Source organism: Bos javanicus, chromosome 3 (assembly GCF_032452875.1).
Source record: "Bos javanicus breed banteng chromosome 3, ARS-OSU_banteng_1.0, whole genome shotgun sequence".
NCBI lineage: Eukaryota > Metazoa > Chordata > Mammalia > Artiodactyla > Bovidae > Bos > Bos javanicus.
In genome coordinates, this window is record NC_083870.1 from 109984380 (window position 1) to 110006608 (window position 22229).

Below are 22229 nucleotides of genomic sequence, written 5' to 3' on the forward strand. Positions count from 1 at the left end.
GAGGAGGAGGAGGGCGTCAGGATACGGCCCTCACTTCGTTGACAACCATTTTTATTTTGATAAAGGTCACCCACCAACATAGCAAAAAAAAAAAAAAAAAGATACCAAAGTCATCCTCAGGCTCACTCCCCAGTAAGTATCCTTCCAGAATGTGTATATATTTAACACTGTTTACGCACCTTCTTTTGATCCTATATTTCCCAGCAATTTCATCATCTGCTTGACGTCATGAAAGAAATGATCATCGTATTTGGAGAGAGCACGTCCCTGGGAGAGGTCACTGAGGTTTTGGAAGTAGTAATGCAAACAATTCGACCATTTCTTTAAAAAGGAGAAGGGGGGAAAAAATTCAACCGTGCCAGGACCGTTTTAGGTATTGGAAAATGTTGATCGTTAATGTACATAACTAATAGGTGAGGCAGGCATGACCCCCATTTTCGCCAGCAACTAAAGAGCCTGGCGAGGATGGAAAAGTTTGGTCCCTAGGTCTATCTTCTCTCAGTTACGACTCCACACTGCCTCTAGTGGTGGCGCTGGGCAAGAGGGTGGCAGGGATGCCAGCCTCAGCTTGCCGGCCAGCTGCTCTTCGGAGGGCTGCGGAGAAAGATCCTAGGAGGTGGATGCTCTGACCACCACCGTCTTACCGGCGAGAAAACAGGCTCAGAAAAGTGAGGAACCCTGTGCCAAGGGTCACATGACTAAGTGGTAGAGCCTGGATCCAAACTCAGGCCGTCTGCTTCAGAGGCTAAGCTCAGGTTTGATAGATGGAGGATAAGAGAAGTCCAACAGGACTCCTCAGTTTTAAAACAACAGTGAGTGTTGGGGGTTGGGGGGTGGGGGGCGGGTGGAGGGGAGCGCGTCACAGAGAGAAGAGAGGTTAGAGAACCTAGGACTTGGTAGGCAAGGGGATGATGAGGTTGGTTTTTGAGTAGTTTGAGGTGATTGTCGTGGATCCGGTACTGCAGTCTAGCCGACAGAAATGTGAGTCTGGAACTCTGCAGAGAGACTGAGGTTGGAAACATTTCCAAGACTTCTTTAATCACAAATTTTTTTTTCCACAGAATATTTTCTAAACTCTAATACATGGCTCACAAGCCAGACATGCATGGAAATTTGTGATATAGCTCTTTATGCTAGGATTAACGAAGACAGAAAAATATAAATCCCTGGACAAATTGTTAGAAAAAATGATCGGATTTTGGCATAGATATTTGGAAACGTAACCAGAAGAAGTAAACAAATATGGAAGAATGCTGGTGGCTTCGGCACGTATCTCTGACTGTGGTGGCCTTGATGTTCATGACTCCTGAGGCTTCGGCACATCCTGACCAGGGACAGAAGGTGTTAGAAGAAAAGGTCAGACAGCTGATGGACTGGACTAAGAGAGACAGAGTGATGAGAATGAATACTGCCGCGTTCAACCATTTTGTATTAGAAAAGCCCAGAAACTATTCCGTTATTGCAATGTTTACTGCTCTCCAGAGGTTTAGATCATGTGCACCGTGCAAACTTGCTGTTGAAGAATTTCAGGTCTTGGCAGGTTCCTGGCAATTCTCCAGTGCATTCAGCAACAAGGTATTTTTTGCTATGCTGGATTTTGATGAAAGCCCTGAGGTCTTTAAAACACTCCAGGTGAAGGGAGGTCCAGTTGTCCTCCATCTTCCTGCTAAAAGTGAATTCACAGCAGATGACATTTATAATTTCCAAGTAAGGGATATCTCTGCGCAGCATATGTTCACATGGGTAGACGACAGAACTGGGAGATGGATGGGCAATTTCACAACCAGACAGCCTATACATTTTCACTATCCCTTCAAGTTAGGGATATCTGTGGCTCTCATCGGTGGACTTGTGTATGTATTGAAATGGAAGAGGACGTTTATTTTTAGCAAAAATTTTTGGGCGGTTTTAGCTCTGTGTTTTGTAATCTTGATGTCATCTGGTCGAATGTGGATTCATATACGAGGAGCCCCGTTTGCTGAAAGCAAAACTCACACAGGACAGACACATTATATTCAAGACACGTATTTCTTTCAGTATGTAGCAGAAATGTACATCATTTCTCTGTTTTATATGTGCATTACCCTGGGAATGGTGCTGTTAAGTACAGCTGCCACCTCTCGTATGAACATTATAAGGAGGAAGATAATGTCCGTGACTGGTATGTGTCTACTTGTCATCTTCTTCAGTTGGCTGCTTTCTCTCGTCAGACTTAAATATCATGTCTATCCATTCAGAATTCTCATGAATTAAAAAGGCTCCTAGAGATGTTAAACAAGGAAGCAAGAAACTTTTTTTTTTAATGTGGAGACAAAAACATGAAGCGGAAGAATATGAACTCATAACTTCTTTAAGTGATTGAGATTTAGCCAAAGGAGACATGTGGTGCTTTGGTAATAACAAGCTGGTTTTTTTCCCTCAAAATCTGTTATGGTATGTATCTTCTCTGTTCTTCTCAATTTTCTCCTCCCAGTAAATGTCATATATTACCTTACTTAGTGAATTCCAATGACTAAGACCCTCAGAGTATATACTTTTTCTCAAAAGAGGACCATGTTTGAAAGTCCCTTAATTAATGCTTTGTCAGCTGATCTTATTCTAATATGAAAAATGTCTTGATAAGGTGTTCATCCAAGTTATGCCTGTAGTGCCTTTCTTGGAGGTGTGTATTTGCACAGCTTACTAAGTGTGCTGCTCCCAGAGCCTTCTCTTTCTTTAGAGTGCACTTCCAGTGTCTAGAGGCAGATAGAGTATCCTTGGTGCTCCATCTTCCAAGTCTTTCCTGCTGAAATACGTTTTTGTGCTTCTTGATGGTTGTAGATATTACAAACTAATTAAATACTGGATTATTTCTCCATGATTATTAATTACTTTTTAACCGGAAAGGGTTCAGATAAATTTTTAAAATTTTTCTTTCAAGAGGACAATTTCTAACAAAATAGTAGTTCCTATTTTGGTCTTGCTGTGAGGTTGTTTTCGATTAAATTTAAATCCAAGGGGAAAATAAAGACAATTCAGAGAATGAATGATGATTTTATTCATCCTTTTCTGTTTGGAGGCATGCTAAAATATCAGGTTATTTCCAATATGCAGAAATGTAAAATGGAACGTCTTAAAAGTGGTTCTATTTCAGCCTTTTTACCCTTTAAGTGGAAAATCAAAGTACAAATTTGGAGCTCCCCCTCCCCGACTATTTAACCGTTTACCATTCTTCTATTTTATATAGATAATCAAAGTTAAGTCCTAAATAGTTTATTAATCTTGGCAAATAACAGCAAGTTTGTATTTTACTATTAAACTCTCGTCATCCCTCTGGAAATTTCTATTTTAGAAAAGTTAGAACTTTGTGAAAATGTTTTTCAAGCAACAACAATTTAGTGTTACATGAGAAATTTCTGCAGATTTTCAAATTAATACCAAAAGGGTCTTTTTTTGGAGTACAATAAATTTTTATTATACAGCAATTTTTTTAAAAAAGACTTTGTCATAGAATTCATCTTCACATTAGAGATTCCCACAGTGAGGGAACAATTTATTACTTATAATTTTATATTTATGGACAGATTATTTTAGGGCAAGTAAACACATTTGAGGATTAAGTCTTAGTTTAGCATCTGTAACATTTTGAAACATATCTAAAGGGACCTCTTCCCTACATGAAACTTCTGTATGTTCAGAGTATTCAGAAAATCTCCAGGCTCTTCTTCCTAGGATTTAGAAATCAGTAATGTAAAATATCATCATTTCTAATTTTAAAATTTCCCTCAGACATGTAACTATCAGTAACTAGTATCAACTGAACAGCGCTGGGAAGTTTGCAGAAACTAAACACTGCCTAACTTTTTGCGAAGTCTTTACTCTTGAATTAACAGTCTTTCCCTTTCTCTACCATCCTAGGACAAGTATTGAAGTCTGATCAGATACTGAGAATAATAAAGCTGAATTCCCTTTAAAAGTTTGATAAATTAAAAGGCAAAGGCTCATATGTAACCTTTAATTATACTGTGAGTCTTAAGAGAAGCTGAGAGATACCCCAATAACTCCCCTGCATACGGAACTCAGCCTGACAATTTCTTGGTTACAATTGCTCTCAAATCTTTCTTCAAAGATTATATTCTAAAAACAAGCAGGGGGACCTCTGTGATGGTCCAGTGGTAAAGAATTTGCCTCGCAATGCAGGGGATACGGGTTCAATCCCTGATTGGGGAACTAAGACCCTACAGACCTCAGGCAACTGAGCCCACACACCACGGTTGCTGAACCCATGTGCCATAACTAGAGAGTCCACGCACCACAACAAAAGATTCCGCGTGAGGCAACGAAGAGTCTGTGTTCTGCAACTAAGACCCGATGTGGCCAAATAATTTTTTTCAAAAAGAGATACTTAAAAAAAAAATCACCAGGTTTTGGTCCAGTGGTTAATAATCTGCCTGCCAAAGCAGGGGAGACAGGTTCAATTCCTGGTCCGGGTAGATCCCACATGCCTGAGTAACTAAGCCCATGTGCCACTGCTGAGCCCACACTCCACAAGAGAAGCCACTGGAATCAGAAGCTCATGCAGTGTAACTAGAGAAAGCCTGATCACAGCAACAAAGACCCAGTGCTGCCAATAAATGAATAATACGTTTTTAAAAGTTACAAAATAACCAGGTTGAAAAAGAAATCAAGTGATTAAGAGATTTGTTTCACCAATGGACTTTTATCTGTTATTGCCTTCTTATTGTGAGTTGAAGAGCATGACAGAGCAGAGGCAAGGAGGTGTACAATCAGTTCTCAAGGTGTTAAGTCTAAAAGGTCAGCAGTTTCATAGCATAGCCATGACTTTATAGATGCCCACATCATGATGGTTGAAATAACAAAGCCCCGCAAATGTGAAAGTTGAGAGCCAAAAAGCCTGCTGTGGCAGCTTTCTGTGATGCCTCTGCCGGAACATAGTCACAACTTGTCCAGTGCCCCAGTGACTGTGAAGAGAGAGGGCTGCAGCCAGTCCATCCCAGAGCAAGGATTCAAACATGCTGCTGGAAGTAGGCCTCCGGCCAAAACACTGACAACCCTCTCACCAGTCTAGTGGAGCTGCAACTTTGAATCCAGAATGGTGGCTGCATGTTGGGTGAACAGCCTGTATCCCACACACCAACCCAGAGGGGGTCAGTCCTGGAGAAACACTGAGATATGCCTGGGTCTGACCACTGGTGTTTGGAGGAACAGAGCCTGTACTCCTCAGGCACCATAGAGGACACTTGGCCACCAGAGCTGCTCTGTCACTCCCTTAAAGGGTCTTAACATAGATAAGATTTAAAACCATCTTCCAATATAATAAAAAAAAAAAATACTATTCAAGGGAATACCACAAATGGCAAATTTTTATAACCTAAAATCTTTGTAAGAGGACAAAAACAAATTAGAAAAATTAAACTAATAAAATGGTTTGGCAACCTTAATTTTACATTTGTATAAAAATATTACAAGTGGGGCTTCCCTGGTGGCTCAGTGGTAAAGAATCCACCTGCCAATGCAGGAGACATGGGTTTGATCCCTGGTCTGGGAAGATCCCACATGCCACAGAGCAAGTACCTGTGCCACAACCGCTGAGCCTGTATTCTAGAGCCAGGGAGCCATAACTACTGAACCTATGTGCTACAACTATTGAAGCCCACACACCCTAGAGCCTGTGCACCACGATAAGAGAAGCCTCCTCAGTGAGAAGCTCTCGCAATGCAAGAGAAAAGCATATGCAGCAACAAAGACCCAGCACAGCCAAAACAAAATTACAAATGAAAACCATCCGAATGACGGTTGTGACTGAAATCCTGTTTAGTAAAGCATCAACACTATTCTGATGTTTTTGGTTTCGGTTTTTGCAACATAATGTGCAAATTCCATCTAGTGGTAAAGAGTACTTTATGCTGCAGTAAAGAGTAATACTGTACAGTTAGCAGTTGCAAGTATCTTTGAACTGGGCTGTTTCTGAGGTCAGTTAGCGAAAAAGTCTATTAATAATTTGTTTCAGCTGAGAAACAGACATCATATAAAGTTTCATAATTCATAAGCCATGACTATGTCTGCTTTTCTTTTTAAATAAGTGAACCCAAGCATTATTCTTTTTTTTTCAAGCATTATTCTTAAAGGAAAATATTTTAATGGAGAATAGTATGAGAAAAGTGCTGCTCTATAAAGGCATTGCAAAGATCTTTATAGATTGTAGAAATTATAGAAGTAACAAAAGTGACAAGGTAGGAAAATAGCCATCTTTTTTTCAACAGATAAAAACTAGATTCCTGTCCTTTATGATAGAAACATATCAAACATTGTAAAAATGATCTTGTCCTCTCTTGGCACTGACAGATTAACCTAATTAATTTCCTTAGAGCAGCTGCAAGCTGTGCAAGTTTCAGCAGCCAAACAATTTGTCAAACGATCAAAGGACTGAAACATGGAAACTATGAGAACTTAAGAGTTCAAGATGTACGGCCCCCCTCCTAAAATGAAAAACGACCTTGGAATTTCCCTTAGAACGACCACCTCACTTCTGTATGTCTTACTATAGTGCTCTGAACACCCTTTTCTCTGAAGAAAGTTTCAAGCAGCTGGATTTTAATAGAATTGGTGACTTGTTCTGTCCAGTTCAGCCTGTTTTATTAATCAGTCAGAGCAATTGGTTGATTACTGTCTGCCAAGATAAACGTCATGATTTTCTGGTACACTTGTGTATGCTACCAGGCTTCTCTGGTGGCTTGGATGGTAAAGAACCTGCATCTGCCTGCAAGGCAGGAGACTCGGGTTCACTCCCTGGGTCAGGAAGATGCCCTGGAGAAGGGGAAGGCTACCCACTCCAGTATTCTTGCCTGGAGAATTCCATGGACAGAGGAGCCTGGAGGGCTACAGTCCATGAGGTCGCAAAGAGTTGGATACAACTGAGTGACTACACTTTCACTTTTTCACTATGTTTACTACAGCCTGACTTATCAGGGCATGTCTTAGCATCGCTGTTACACATATTTCCCCCATTTAAGTGTATGAATCTGGATATAGTTATTGATGTTTTCTGAACTTATATCAGTGGTTTTAGGGCAAGACTGACATTAGAGTGATTTTCTTCTATTTGTCAAACTTAACAGCTGACACACATAGTTAAACTCAAACCATCAGCATTTGTTAGTTAAGGTAACCAGTGCTTCTTCAGCATCAGTGACAAGATCCTTCAAGAACACAAACTGTACCATGAGGGTTGCACAGAGTCTGGGGACATGGAGGTGGGGGAAGCCTGGGGTGCAGGATACATAATAGCAAGATGGCATCAGACTGAATTCTCTGATGTTCTGGAGAACATAAATAGGGTAAACATATAAAGAAGGGACAAGTTTTTAATATTTAGGTTGGAATCCTTTAAAGTAGTTGAGTTCCTCCTAGGTAAGGAGCTCATTCTTATGGGGATTCCTGCTTGGTTGGAGGCCTCAGGTCCTGCTAGGGTTCCTTTGAGTCAAACATTTGCAGACCGGGCAAAGAGCGATGGGGGCTGTGGAGTCAGCTCCATCCGAGGGGGACAGCCACTCCTGAGCTTCCCCTTGCGGCAGCTGTGAAAGGGCTCTGAAGCAATAGTGAAACCGATGAATCGCTTTACGTTTGAAGGGATTTTTACGTGAGATCTTCTGATTTTTTAAATGTTCAGTCAGTTCAGTTCAGTCGCTCAGTCGTGTCCGACTCTTTGCAACCCCATGGACTGCAGCACACCAGGCTTCACTGTCCGTCGCTACCTTTTAAATGTTAGCAACCAATAAAAATATTTTCAACACCGAACAAAAATTATTTGCAGACTGAAACTGGCGGCCAAGTTGAGACCTCTGAGTTTAGTCTGTTAAGTTCAATTATGAAATGAGAAGTGATATAGCTGAGGCCACGCAGCTGTGCAGTCCAGGGTTGTCTTGCGTATCGTACCCGGGCCGCGCGCCCACCTCTGGGCCTGTGCAGATTCTCCAACTCATTTCTGTTTCTGCTTCTCCTACCTAGTAAGTCCTCTCACCACTTGACAGTTTGCAAGCCTGACTTCTTGCTTACTCCTCTGTCCACCCCACCCAGTGTCTGTTATTTAGATAAAGGAAGGAGAGTCTAAGAGACCCAATGTCTTATTTAGATGGGGGAGAGTTTTTTAATTGTATTTTACATCACTTTATTTCCCCCCTATGGAGCTCCAGGCCCATCAGAGTTGGGGTTTTTTTGACATGCATAACTTCCCTGACCAGGGGTCAAACCTGAGTGCCCCTTGCAGTGGAAGCACAGTCTTAGCCACTGGACCACTGGGAAAGTCCCCAGGGAGAACCTCTTTAAACCCTGGGTTCCATCTGCATGCCCAGCACTGTTAAGTACTTTGCAACTCATTGAATATCCCAACAGCCCTATTATTTAGAAACATCAAGGAACTTGTCTAGAATCCAGGACTTTACGATTCTTAAAGCCTAAATTCTTTCTACTCTTTCACGCTAACTCCCTTTACCTAAGTCTGAAGTGCAGTAATGATGAACACACACCAACAGCAAGTTTGGAGCAAAGCTTTTCTTTTTATTGCAGTTATTAGTGAAAGTTACACTTCAAACTGATGCTAAGCAACACTAAAACCATTAATATTTTAAAATCAAGGATTAAAAACAAATACAACATAGAACTCTTCCAATACACAGAATGGCAGAAAAAAGGAGTGGTTCTGTCACAGGACACTTTAGTGACAGTTTGGCTCAGAAAGAATTATGACAATTTCTTTAACATAAAATATTGTAAGTGACTGAACTGCTTAAAAAGCGGCTTGAAGCGTCTCAATCTCAACCCTAGGTTTTTTGTAGTAAAGATTTTTTGGGGGAACATAATTTAAATACCCCCCCAAAGCATTTTTGTTTAAAAACTTTATTTGCCTTCTGCTCGTCTTAATGACATACAGTCTTCAAGGAATTAAAATGAAAACCATATCCAAAGCCTGGCCCCCAAGTACACAGTGATAGGACTCAACATTTGGTGTTTCTAATTATACAGTGATTACATATATATCATAGATTAGCTCCCACCCACCATGTAATCCAATTTCCTCTTAATAGTATGCAGCCGTCAAGTTTAATATCAGTCAAGATTTTATCTTACAGCATATTAAGAACTCAGACTCACTCCACTGACTCCACTGTTTTAACTAATATGACTGTGTAACCGAACATTAACAAAGGAAGGCTTATAGATAAACATTTTGAAATTCTGCAGTCTCTAAACTACAGTAAATTGTTCTTACTTATGAAAAGCCAACAAAAAAATATAAGGCCAGACTGGGTGTAAGACAGGATAGGGAAGATGAAGAAGGAGGTTTGAGTGTCCATCGTTTTACCATGCTGAAAATTGGTTTCAGTAGAAATATTTGGCAAGAATAGTCAGTGTGGAAAAGGAGGATGGAGAAAGAGGTTACTCTGATTTTATGTAATAATTCAGTTTCAAAACATACTGATATTAACCCCCCCAAATATTTCACATCTGCAGTACAAATAGGCACACACGGTTAAGATGGTTAAAAAGTAAAATTTAAAAGGCTATTTGTCCACCTGCAGGACATCTGCAGAAGGCCCCACCCTTCCCACATGTCCTATATTTACATTTTACTTTTCAGAAAAGCCCCTTTAAAAAGAGTGCTATTTCCTCCTCCATTATTTTGGGTTTTAAAAAAAGCAGCAATTATCTAAAGTGGGAGCAGTTAGCCACGCTTTAGGGGTGTGTATCTGTGTGTAGTATAAATGTTCTCTAGAGTGAGTGGTCAGATTACACTGGAATGGTTATATTACAATTTTAGTCCCCCAAAACATTAAAGAAACACATTTGTTCTATATAAACTTATGTAATACACAGTGTTATAAACATAGAATATTTACACACACACGGACACACACACGCCACTGCTTCCCACAGCCTATGAATGCATCCATATAGTCCACAAGAATGATCTTTATTCACAAGATACAGTAATACTTTCATGGGTCTATAACTGAAGACAAATATTAAAGCTACACATTATAGCAAAAACTGTTTAAAAGTATTCCTGAAATATCCAATGTTCTCAGCTATCTCACCCAGCAAGGTGGAGTTTTTTTTGTTCATTTTCCAAGCATGAACCTCCCCAACTTTATCCTATAAAACTAAGGCAGATATCACCCGCGTTAGTGATGAGCTAAAAGCTCAAACTGCCTGCAAGAAGGGGAGATCATCTATAGAAATAAAAAATAAATGTTGAATGCATTCATACCCTGTGTACCTCAAATGCATCCTTTATTTCTTAACAAAACAAACAAGCAAAGGAATTGCTTATACAACCTGTGGTGATGTGCCCTTTGTTTTTTTCCTAGAAACAGGAGCCCCTTACCCCCAGGAAAGTGGGTAAGTCTGTAAAAATGTAAGGTTCTGCCCACAATCCATAAAGATAACTGGGTCAGACACCAACAGGCTGCCTAAAATCACCTGCAGATGCTCCGAACTGAATTTAAATGAAGAAAAAAACCCTTTTAATATGATTTTTTACAGGTACATGGTGATTGGAAAGCAAGGTCAACTCTGTGAAGTGTTAAGTGAAAGAAGCACACTTTCCTTCTTAAAACCTAACCCCGTACTCCAAAAAAAGGTACAAAAAGATCTGCAAGAAACAAAGGGATAACAAATGGATAATTATCTGGTGTGCAACAGCCTCTGATGCCAATCCACAGCAAAAATGCCTGAAGGCAAAAGGCAAAGTTAGTTAAGTTTTGATTATCTGATGGTTTCATCACATTAATCTAACTTGAAATACAATCACAGCTGCCATAGCACCACTAAAAGGAGTTTGGTTTTTGGAGTTGCACTTTTTCCAAAAATGATTATAAAGAAAAATTCAACCTGTGTGATAGCTAGCAGGGGAGAAATGAAACAGGATACGTTTGTAGGCGAACGCCATACCATGATAAAGCCTCCGTTTCTCTTACATTTGTTTGATAAAATGATCCAGGGTGGTAACTAAAGATACTTTCATAGGGGCAAACTGGAAATGAACACTTCATACAACAATATTCTTTTATCTTGAACCTCTGAGTCGCTTTTCTTTTGGAGAACTCAAGCACTGTCACAATCATCCTAATCTTAGAACTACTTTGTGAGGGAGATGAGGGCAGGTATTATCAATACCATTTTACAAGAGCCTAGACATGAAGAGATTAAGGAAACTGCCTTAAGGACACAGAGCAAATTAGTGGTAGAGCTGACTAAACTCCAAGTCTTAGCTCAAGTTTTAGAGGCCTTTAATATCCCCTGGGGAAGGGAATGGCTACCCAGTATTCTCGCCTGGAGAATTCCATGGACAGAGGAGGCTGGTGGGCTACAGTCCATGGGGCTGCAAAGAGTCAGACCTGACTGAGCGACTAACACTTTGACTACCCTCAAAGGCAACAAGCTCTCAACCATCTTTTTCCAGTTGTGATCTTCTAAAAGTTCTGGTATTTGAAACTTATTTTGCTTTCTCCTTTATAGTTCAGGTTTGACTACAAAATGAATTAAAAAAAATTTTAATATGGAACTTTGCACACACTAAGAGGCGTATAGGTGAGAGATCTATCTACAGAACTAAGGTCTGAAATAATATGTAAATTAAGAGGACATAATAGTCTTAAGTATTCATTTAATACAATTTTTATATATTTAAGGTGACATGTCAGAATCAGTTACAAATCTTCTGATGTTTAAATCAGAGTCTGATTCATTAAAACTAGAAGCTACATTAATTTTCCTTAAGAATATGGGCATCACTGTTGCAAAAAACTGAAATGTTACTTTCAAGAATAATTTTCTCTATTACTTTGCTATAACATCCTATTTCAGGTACATATTCTGTACACATTATCACTCTACAGGTAGCAAAAACCTTTATGGACAGAGAGAATAGCTGCAGGACTAACACTTTCAATCTTAATTCTCGTTTAACCAAGTTAGGATTTCTCTCTATCATTATTAACTAAAGTTACATTCTAATGATTCTTACTATCTTTTTTCTTTTATCCCTCCCCCTTTTAATAGTGTGTGTGTTTGTGTGTGTCTGTAAGGGGGAGGAGAGAGAAGAACTGCACGACTCATAAATGGCATAAAGCACTGACAACATCCCCAAACAGAATGATGGCACTCAAGTAGATCAAAGAATGGTATGTCAAAGAAAAAACTTTAGAACCCAAACATGAAAACAGTATTCAGAGAGTCTCTTAATCAAGCCATAACTTGTGGTATGTGATCTTTCTTTCCAAAGTATTTTAAAGACACTTACTCAAAGCAGAATTCTATATAAACTGCCTCTAAATCCTTTTTCTTTCTTTTTTAAAGAGGAGAATGGCTGTACTCTGGGCTAAGAAATGAGAAAGCTCCTGGAAAACTTTTTAAGAATCTTATGGGGACAAAGTATTAGATTTTGGTTAGTGCTTGCTAGACCTGATTTCTGAATTAGAAAAACAGCACATGCAGGATCATCATCAACACTATGAGATCATTCCCTTTCTATGAAACAGGGAGATATTCGCAGTTAATCACCACCAGAGATCCAAGCCTGTTGCTACCAAAACCAAATGTTTACCTGCTACCAAAGGTTCCTCTTGTTAAACTCCCTGGGATCAAACTGTATCCATTAACCTGGCTGGACTGTTTATGTTAGGCAAAATTCCCTCTTCATCACAGCCTACCAGTGTTTTCCCCAAATCTTTTATCAAAATATATTTTTTTTTTACAGGAAAGACAACCTTGTCTGGGAAGGTTCTGTTTTGTGTTTTCTATATAAAGGGAAAAGCTGGAGAAGCTTTGTTGATAGCAATTTCGCGGCTCTATTTAAGAAAAATACTTCATTTTAAAATTACAATTCAGAAGCAACGTCTCTGATGAAGACAGATGTACCTTTAGATCTGGGACAACAAACAACATAAAATACAGTTAGTTTACAGTGACACTTTCTTAGGTTCAAATCACAACAGTTCCTCTTTTACAATGTGACTATGAGAAATAGGTAAGTATCAAACAATTTAAGCTTTCTGTCCAAAAGGATTCCAGCAAAGAAACCTTTTCCTTTTCCTCATTTCCCCCCTTACTACATACTCTTACAAACCCACTAGTCCATTTCTTCACAAAGATCTCCTATCACACCTGCAACATTTTTTGTAGAAAAGTTCTCCCTTCTTTGGTTCTAAAAATAAAGGGCCAAATTAAAGGATTTTTGTTTGTCCTTCCAACTAAAGCCATGAAGTAAATAAAGCTGGAAAGTTTTAGGCACTAAATACCAGAGTGATCTCCCTCTCTAGTCTCTGGCACAGCCTTTTAAACTTAAAACATAACACTGTAGATTTGCATATAGTCAATTTTTAGAAATAAAACATCACACAAAAAAGCAAAGTTCTAATGATCGATATTCCTATCTGTTTCCTACTCACATAAGACTATTCATGACAGCTCTAAGAGGTGACTGTAAGCTTGAGCACGTCACCCAGTACTTCAGCATGGTAATTCAGCACTGATGCTGGGTACCCTGATTTACGGAGCCAACCATAAACAGTGAAATAAGCTCTACATGTCAGGTTCCTAAGAGCTTTTGGAAGAAAAAAAGAAAACAAAGGAGGACTTCTACTTAGAGCTGCCTTAAAAATACTGGCCTACAAGAATTATATGCCTGACAGTCTAGGGCAATGTTGAAGCATAATGAATAAAACTATTAAAATTATGACCACAATAAATATCCTTAAGAGGGGGGCGTATACTTGCAACAAAAACATATCTGACTGCTCAAAACATATTTAGTTTTTTAGTATCAACAAATTCCTATAATCAGAATCAGTTCAGTTCAGTCGCTCTGTCGTGTGTGACTCTTTGCGACCCCATGAACTGCAGCACGCCAGGCCTCCCTGCCCATCACCAACTCCCGGATACCAACCTTCAATTACAACTTGATATCAGGGTAAAGGAAGTAGCTTAGTGTATTATGAATATTTAAAAGCCCACTGAAACTGGCAAAAATGTGGGGGAAAAGTGATATAACTAACATCTACATGAAATCACACGCTGATTCATTTTAAACTGTTTCACACAATATAAAAATAATATTTTTCCGATTATAATTACTTGAAACTTTCTCATTTACCCCTCTCAGTGAAAGAATATAGTACGGCAAAATGTCGTACATTAAACCCTGATAAATTAGAATTTAAAGCTCAGAGGGTGGGATCAAGTTTATCTTTTAATCTCTTACAGAAAAAAATTGGCTTACCAAGAAAATTCACTGTGTAAAAATACAATGGAAATGTTTTACCTGTTTAAGAGAATTCACTTTTTTCATGTACTTTTATAAAAAGTTAACATCAATACAAATAATCTTGATCTCTTCGTCCATGGGGTCACCAAGAGTTGGACACGACTGAGCGACTGAACTAAACTGATTCACTAGGAAACTAAAGTGACTATATTACACTTGAAATTAATATTATATAATACTTTTAACTGTCCTCCAATTAATTCAAATTCATAATTATTACTTAAATGTTTAATTAGCTGAAATACAGTATTAATCAGTCTTTATCTTAAGTTTAGCCACTTAAACTCTGTGAAACAACTTTAAAAGTATGGTAGGGTTAAAACAATTTTAAAAGCACAGTAGGAAAAAATTCAGGGTAGCAAGTCTTCCATATAATATAATTATGGCAGAGGAGGGACACCCCATTTCAAAGTCAATTATCACTGACTTCTGGATCACTTGCTGTTTTCCAGGTCTATAAAAATGGTATCATAATCCTAATGCTGAATGATGTAACCATTTAAGCAGTTCCAACTGTAGCTGAAGTTAGAAAAAGAAGTGTAACAAGCTGGTACCAATCCGCAGATCAGGTGAAATCAATCCAGTCTGTTAGTCAGATACTTAAGGGGAGGAAATCCTATAGGAAAGTTCCACTTCCTCTCCACATTTAGAAATCTGTCTAAAGACTGTCTTTTTTAATGCCCACTATATAAACAACATTAAATATTCTAAGTTAGAAAATAGTGTTAATGGTTTATTGGTAAAAATCCAAACTCTAGAGTTTATGGAATTAGTAGTTTGGTTGGTATGTTAACATTCCATCTTATCTTAGCTGATATTACAAAGAAAGAGGAAAAGCTAGAAATATCTATAAAAATAAAATACCTTAAAACCAATATCTAAGCAAAATATAAAAGTTGTGCACAAATTGTCAATAAATACAAACATCACAATAGAAAAATTAATATTAAAAAAATAAACCCATAATCGCTATTATGACATTATAAAAATGAAGACGTTTACTGTGCATGTGTGTTTGCAGACAGACACAGTACACTCCAAACAATCAATGTAATTTCACTATCATTATTACATAATGCAGCATACAAGGTTACTGAGGTGTGGTGTTCTTTTGTCTGTTTTTTAAGTTTATTCTTTTCTGGAAGAGTGCTCACCAAGTTCACAAGCAAGAACTGGTTAGGTGATCATTTACTGCTGTTTACTACTTCTAGTTCAAGGGAAAACTGCTTCCTGATAGATTACTAACTTTCCAACCAGTAGGAATAATTCTGCTATTATCCTTCCTTTTACTTCTCTCCTCCAAAGCCTGATTTTTACACGTTCAATTTCGAATTAACCGATCGTACAGATGCACTGTCATCATTTCCATCTACGCTAGAAAGAGAGGGAGACGTTTAGAATGTATCTTGCTGCCTGAAAGAGAAAAGATTTCCCTAAAGATAGAGAAATACCATTTTACTTTTCCTATTTCCTTGGTGAGTTGGCTCTATCTTTCTGTGCAGTCTTCTTTAGTAAAGAGTAATTAGACAAGGCCACCAATAGATACTTACAAAAGGGTCAATATGCTGGAGGGGGAGAGGGTAGCCTATCACATAATTTCTGGCAAGTTACCATTGACTTTGGGGGTTTACTACTGTACTCGTACCCTTGCTAAGAAGTTCAGCAAACTCGCTGTTTTATGTGCCATATAGATTACCTTCAACACAGCCGAGAACTGAAAGGGTTACTTCTGTTAAAAACTGTGTTTTTAAACCTACAAAATACATTTGGTGAGCATTTACTTAGATACTTTACTTGAATAAAAGCTATATTTGGTTCCCTTGGACCAGATTCAGGACAACAAATAACATTATTTATATGAAACGGTCATACTCTTGGAGTTCTAAAATAATTTATCTTTTAAATTTTTAGCCTCATGCTATTTGAAAAATAAAAGTCTACAGCACCATCTTCTGAAAAGGCACTTTCTAAGAACCGCCTTGCTTTAAAAAATGATTTAAAATTTTAATTCAGCGTCTACCCTGAAGAACATCTTTGCTTTAATGATACCCTAACATAGATACAACATTAGAGTTTGGTTACCTCAGATATTGATTTCAAAAAGGAAGTGAGACCAATGGCTGGATGGATGATTCAACAGCATCTTAATTTTGTCATTCTGTTGGCTACCTGATACTTCAAGAGGGCTTCTCATTGGTAAATCTCAACCCTCCATATGAAATTTATTAACCTTCTATCTTTAATTCAAATTAAAATCTTTACTTTCCATACTTCAAGAGCAAAATATTCTTACAACAATGTAAAAATATAGAGCACTATCTTTGATGGGTAAAGAAAAATAAAATTCAACTAGTAGTAGATAATATTAGCACAAGCTTTGACCACTGTATCTCAGTTAAATTATTTTGATCAACATGGAAAACTAGAAACTGAAATGTACCACTTTTAAAAGCAGGAAAAAGTAAAAAATATTTTTCCCTTTGAGGCTATATATATATATATATATATAGAGAGAGAGAGAGACTGAATTTTTCTTCCTGTGAATCAGCTTAGGTTTCACTAATCACAGTATCATTTCTAGTATTGCCACTGATCACAAATGTTCTTAGTATATGTAGGAATGTTTTTAAATGATTTTTTTGGAGAAAATTCTCACTTTCCCATCTATGTACTGATTTTACACATTATTCTTTGCTTTTTGACTCCTGCAGAAGCACAAAGTGCTTTATATGATCAAGTGAGAGGAGAAAAGGAAAATACAGACAGCCTCTAGAGTCAGGGTTATACTACCACTCACAAAGGTCTCACCTGGTATAAAGTCTCGCAAGTATTATTATTGAAGCTTTAGGATATCCATGAATTCTCAAAAAGAATGAAAAGGATTAAAAAAGCCAAAATAAAGATACCATTCCAATGGTGTCTTTTTACAGCTTGACTGGATAACTCACAAAAGATAATTTAAGTAGCAAGTTACTGTTAGTGGCAACTTGTCTTTAAAAAGTATTCAACAGGAAAACATCTAAGAGGATGAATTAAAACAACTATTTAAACCAGGTTAAATGATACTGAATAAAATTTATGCAGACCTGTCAGTTAAGCCTCTTGGAAAAACATCACTATCAAGTTTTAATAGCAAGACTACAAAATATTCTAGCTGTATCCAAGTGGCTAAGCTTCATGAATTTCATAAAAATCACTACCTATGGTAAATTCATATTGGCCTCTGAATCAAATACCCACAAAATTTCTTGGATAAGAATCTCTAATTCCTAGTCTATAATTCATCAGAAATAGATCCTTCAGATTTATTACTGGCATTCTGAGTGTTCACCTTTTCCTTAAACATTGAGATCCTCTGCCAATCATTTCTAAGGAACGGCAACTCAGCTTTTATTCTCCTAGACATAGCTTAAGTCTGTCATGACTAAGCCTGTGATGAGGTCTGTCATGCTAAAATCCATTAGAGAATATGTAAGTAAACTTTAGGCAGTGGTGGGTCATTAGAGAACCTATTATAGTTTGGAAAACTAGTATAGGTGTTTAGAAGGCTAGGAGTCTCCATGCTAGAAGGAAGAGATGAATCTTTATCAAGTGCCTTCTAAAACACCCAGTATACTCCTACTAGAATCCCACCTAGACCCTCTTCAAGGAAGATAAATAAATTAATAGGTTATAACCAGGAAGATTTTCATAGACAAATACTTTTTCTGAGAAATGTGTTAAAAGGTAAATATTAAGAAAAAAATAAAGGGCATCTGTATGTCTGTGAAAATAAGCCAAAAACCAGTACTAAGGAGGCTGAGGTACCCTTTTTCAAAACTCTTAAAGTAAAAATCCACATTTCTAAAACAAAGAAAGAGTGTCCTGACATTAAATTGAACCTAAATTGGCAGCACCCTTTGTTATCTTGATATTTCATGTTCTTAAATCTTATTTAGGAAAAAAAAAAAAAAGTTTAACACCAGCCTTGAATCCTGCTCATCTCCTTACTGTTTAGTGCAGTAACTGTCAGACTCTACTTCATTAAATAAATATAGCAGCTACAGTATTATAAATGCATGGTCCTCAATGCCATTAACTTGATACTGTAATATAAAACATGTATCAGCACTTTACATATTTGCCATCCAGAATATACATTAAGCTCCCAATTCTTCTTCACATGAAAATCTATTATACCAGTTGCTGGGACTGACATTTTAAAGTCACTCATATATCACAGAAAACAGCAGAGAGAAATTTAGCATTCACCGTATGTATAGTTAGTGAGCAAGGGCAGGAACAGAAAGGTCAGTGTTGAGTTTCATGACCATTTAAACTCAAAACAATCTTTTTTTCCTCCTTTTTTTAAATAAAAAAGATCAGTGATTCTACACCAGAAGTACAATAACAATTAAAACAAATTTCAAAAAATATGTGCCATTTAGTCTTTTATCTTAAAATTCTAAGCACAAAGTTTCTTATAATTAAGTTTGATACACCAATTTGTTAGTAAGCAAAATAGAAATATACTATACATATTCTTTCAAGTTAACCAACTTTAAACTAGCAATGTTGAAACTCTAAGAGCACCCTTTATAAAGAACTCATTTCAAAGGTAAAGCTTTATGTTAAAAAAAATTTTTTTTCCTCTGTAAAAGTCCTTCTAAATAGATTTAAATTGTGGGTTTTACTTTAAGCACATGTGAGATTAGGTGACTGAAATTAGGTAAACCAGGTAAACACGGGAAATTATCTACAGTTCTTCCCTAGGCCCTAAAGTCTCCCACATGAATCTGTGAAACTCCCACTGATAAAGAAGATGCTTTACTCATACTGAGCAAACATACGCCATCAGGTTTTACCATCTAAGATACACTATTTCCTTCTCCTGTCTATGTTCTGGATTATATTCAGTGAAACTTCAATGTAAAAAAAAAATACAACCTTTATAGACATTTTTTGGAGGAGGAGAGGCGGTTGGGAGAAAAATGTATATACTACACAAACATCACCTTATGTAAAGAGCTTTGAAACAGTGTTGTAAATTGCATCTCAGCAACTTCAATATAATAAACATACAAAATACAGTACTTTCTTAATTTTCTGGCAGGGGGACAAAAGATTTCATACCTGTTGGAGGACATGGGCTCAGATTTTAGGCTCAAAATACAGTAAATTGGCATTACATGGATAACAGGTAAGAGAGAAACTAAAGAGCTAATCCATTTGTTTTCATGTGCAGATGGAATTCTGAAAGGTTAACAATGCCCACTGGAAACAATCTGTAATATCTACACTCTGAACCAGTGCAAAAAAAAAAAAAAAAAAATTTAAATGCAATTTTCATGAGTTACAAAGTGCAAAGCTCCCTTGAATCCAAGGTTACTGATAAACTCGGTTTTGACAGCTTTATAGTATTTTTTACTATCTTAAAGTGAAGTTAATAAAAACAAAAGTTCTGCAAAAAAGTTTTTCAACATTTCAGTGATTTAACTCATTTCAAATGATAACTTCCTTTGTCACCATCTCCCTAATTTTAAAAGGAAAGTTACACTAGTGATGAATTAGCAAATAAAGTTTTAAAAATATCATTTTATATTTTCCTGACACATTTTAGTAAATGAAAACTGGCAGCTTACCAGTATGATTCTTCAATAAACACGAGCTCTTTTCAAAAATTTAAATGTCTTCTATATCTTAAGCTAGTCATTGTCATTAATTAAATCAAAGTTTTTCAACTTTAATATTCAAGGTCAAGACTCATTTAGGAAATTTAACTTCCTTCATTTTCATAATGATTTTTATCAGACATGATTTAAACTTGAAAATTATAAAACTTTCCTTCTGAAATTAAGGCTATATTACTTTGCCCTTTTAAAATTATGGAGGTGCCTGTTTCTCCCATGATTTGTGGTAAAGATGTAAAACAGACACAGCTTTCTTTTTAAAACTGCTTATTGCACTAAAAGAGAGCAAAAACAAATTGTCAGTTCTTAAAATAAACATGATTATATTTCTATAAAAGATGTTGCCAATACGATTCTATAATTATTAAAGCACTATTCTAATAAATATAAAAGAAAAAAGGAAGCTATACTTCAAAACACATACATATATGTTTATATATACAACACATATATATAAAAATATATATATGAAAATCACATTAAGGTATGAGAGGCAGCAAGTAAACTAGCAAAAAAAAATTAAAAGAAACCTCAACAACCCTTCTCTCTACCCAATTTCAGAGACCTCAACCCTACATGATTCCAATCATGTAAAACATTTACCCTTTATAAAAGCTTTAAGGAATTTCCATGTATAACACATAGAAACAGAAGACTTTAGAATAGTAGCATCAGTTATAGAGAGAGTTACAACTTTTGACAAGTTTTTTTTTTAATAGCAGCTTGAACAAATTCACTAAAGAAAAAGAATGGTTTAGGTGCTACTGCTTATGTACACATTGCACAAACGGCAAATGTAAGCTGAGGGCTGGAGGGGGCAGACATTCGCTCTCACAAAACCATATTTTATATATATATGTATATATAAAATAATTTTGTTTCTTAGGAAAGCAATACCAAGAGTTGAGGACTCAAAATTGTGTATGAGACAAGAGATAGGAGTAGGGTGTGCAAAATAAAAATCTAGTTTGCCATGCTTCATATTCAAATGAACCAGATACATGAATATTTGAATGTCACTGGTAGCATCAGGGAAAAAAAATGTAGGTGAAGAAGGCAAGGGAGGTAGAGAGAAAAATGAAAGTGGCGGTGGGAGAATAATAAAAGGGAAAGACGGTTCCCCGACGGAATGAACTATAAAATATATACAGGGATACATATATATCTACTATCAGTGTAGATCCAGATATATATGCATATGCAGTATGCATGTATATATGTAAAATATACAGATAACTTTTACAAGAATACATGAATGCACATTAATTTTTTTGCACACATCATTGTGAACAATCACTTTGATTATTCATATAGGTGTAGTTTTTAAAAAAAAACAAAACCTTCATTTACTTTTTCTTTACTTTTTTTTTTTTTTTGCAAAGAGTTGTGCTGCCAAGCAACTTGAGGTAAAGGCATTAAAAGGGTTAGACTACAAGAAAGTGAAAACAAAACAACCGCGATACTTCCTACAGGAGACCGCACAAAAAAGCAGTTGGCTGGTTTCATATTGCATAATGGTGCTGTGTTCCTTGATGAAGTAAACAATCTTCCTGTATCAACATAAAATCAGACCCTGGCCCCCACACAGTGTTGGTTTCTGTATGGCTGGAGGCATCCTCACCCAGCTGACTCCACTGGAAACATAAGTTGTATGTCGATTCATCTTCCAGTTCTTCCTCTCAGAGAATATTCTTAGACTTTTTAAGCAAAGTACATTGTGCGTAAGGTATCTTGGTGAATCTGTACAGCCTTGGCAAGAGCTTGTGGATCTCGTCCATTGCTCTGTCCTGAAACGTGACTTCCTTCAGCACTGTAAGAAAAGTGGCAATGAGCACAAAACCAAACCCTATTCTGATGTAATAATTCTGAAGAATATTATTTGTAGAAAAATTTTTAAAATTAAAAACAAAGAGGCCAGTGTAATGAACCCTGACATGTCTGTCATCTAGTTTCAATAATTATGAACTCAACGCCAATTCTGTTTTACTTTTCTCACCACCCCCCAGGATTATTTAGAAGCAAATCCAAGACATCCTACAATTCTGTCTGAATATATCACTTTTATTACTGATAATCTCTCCCCTGAACTAATGGTAAAGCAACAAAATCACTACATCACACTATTACTAATAAGCCTAGACTGTACATCTTAATAGGAACCCTCACCTTGGACAATTAGTTCTATCAGTGCTTTTTATTTGGCTCACTGACTCTTTTAATAGCCTGTGGAATGTTAA

At 36.9% G+C, this 22229-nt stretch overlaps 2 protein-coding genes and 1 pseudogene across 9 annotated transcripts in view; 1 reads left to right on the top strand and 2 right to left on the bottom strand.

The window, feature by feature from the left end:
* The first annotated feature begins 23 nt into the window (after nucleotides 1–23).
* Nucleotides 24–13410, top strand: LOC133244855 (magnesium transporter protein 1-like). 3 transcript variants are annotated; one of them, XM_061412538.1, is made up of 4 exons: nucleotides 24–132; nucleotides 1062–2433; nucleotides 10543–10748; nucleotides 12061–13410. In XM_061412538.1, the coding sequence occupies exon 2, from the start codon at nucleotides 1243–1245 to the stop codon at nucleotides 2251–2253; it is 1011 nt and encodes a 336-aa protein (XP_061268522.1). In that variant the 5' UTR covers nucleotides 24–132; nucleotides 1062–1242; the 3' UTR covers nucleotides 2254–2433; nucleotides 10543–10748; nucleotides 12061–13410. The 3 variants fall into 3 exon arrangements, with proteins under 3 accessions (XP_061268522.1, XP_061268520.1, XP_061268521.1); XM_061412536.1 differs by having other exon boundaries at nucleotides 10543–13410; XM_061412537.1 differs by lacking the exon at nucleotides 24–132 and adding an exon at nucleotides 295–373 and having other exon boundaries at nucleotides 10543–13410.
* On the bottom strand, nucleotides 3470–5286 carry LOC133245232 (succinate dehydrogenase [ubiquinone] cytochrome b small subunit, mitochondrial-like; annotated as a pseudogene).
* The window catches only part of AGO3 (argonaute RISC catalytic component 3), a 132508-nt gene continuing 118814 nt past the window's right edge, over nucleotides 8536–22229 (bottom strand). For all 6 annotated transcript variants that reach the window (XM_061412524.1, XM_061412523.1, XM_061412525.1 and 3 more), the window contains exon 19: nucleotides 8536–21802. In XM_061412524.1, coding sequence (XP_061268508.1) covers nucleotides 21694–21802 — 109 coding nt within the window. In that variant the 3' untranslated portion in view covers nucleotides 8536–21693. The remainder of the gene's footprint in view (nucleotides 21803–22229) is intronic.